This window comes from Neopelma chrysocephalum, unplaced genomic scaffold (genome assembly GCF_003984885.1).
Source record: "Neopelma chrysocephalum unplaced genomic scaffold, ASM398488v2 Primary Assembly neopelma1_80380, whole genome shotgun sequence".
Classification (NCBI taxonomy): Eukaryota; Metazoa; Chordata; class Aves; order Passeriformes; family Pipridae; genus Neopelma; species Neopelma chrysocephalum.
Window position 1 is genome coordinate 1 of NW_020911812.1, and position 359 is coordinate 359.

At 81.6% G+C, this 359-nt stretch overlaps 1 protein-coding gene across 1 annotated transcript in view; it reads left to right on the forward strand.

Moving 5' to 3' along the window:
• Nucleotides 1–141: 141 nt before the first annotated feature.
• LOC113979439 (translation initiation factor IF-2-like) overlaps nucleotides 142–359 on the forward strand; it is a gene marked incomplete at its 3' end in the record, with an annotated part of 972 nt that continues 754 nt past the window's right edge. The window contains exon 1 of the mRNA XM_027706830.1: nucleotides 142–311. Coding sequence (XP_027562631.1) covers nucleotides 142–311 — 170 coding nt within the window. The remainder of the gene's footprint in view (nucleotides 312–359) is intronic.

The following is a 359-nucleotide window of genomic DNA, read 5'->3' on the forward strand; positions in this document are numbered from 1 at the left end:
CGTGCCCCGCGGCGGCACCGGGCGGGACACGGGGGTCCCCGGGGGCGTGCGGGCGGCCGTGGGTGTTCGCGGGCGGGCGCGGGGCTCCGCCGAGGCTCCGCCGAGCCCCCCTGCGCGGGGACCCCCCTCCCGGCCGGGGCCATGCTGGGGGGTCCGGAGCGGGGCGCGGGGCGCCTGCGGATCTGCGAGCGGACCAAGCTGGTGCTGGTGGAGATCGACACGGTGGCGTGTTGCAGCTCAGGCGCCGGGATGGCTGCGGGGTGCCGGCCGGAGCCCCCCTGGACCTACCGCCGCATCGCCGGGGAGTACGCGTGAGTGGGGACGGAGGGGGCGGGGGGGTCCGGCCCGCGCCCCCCCCC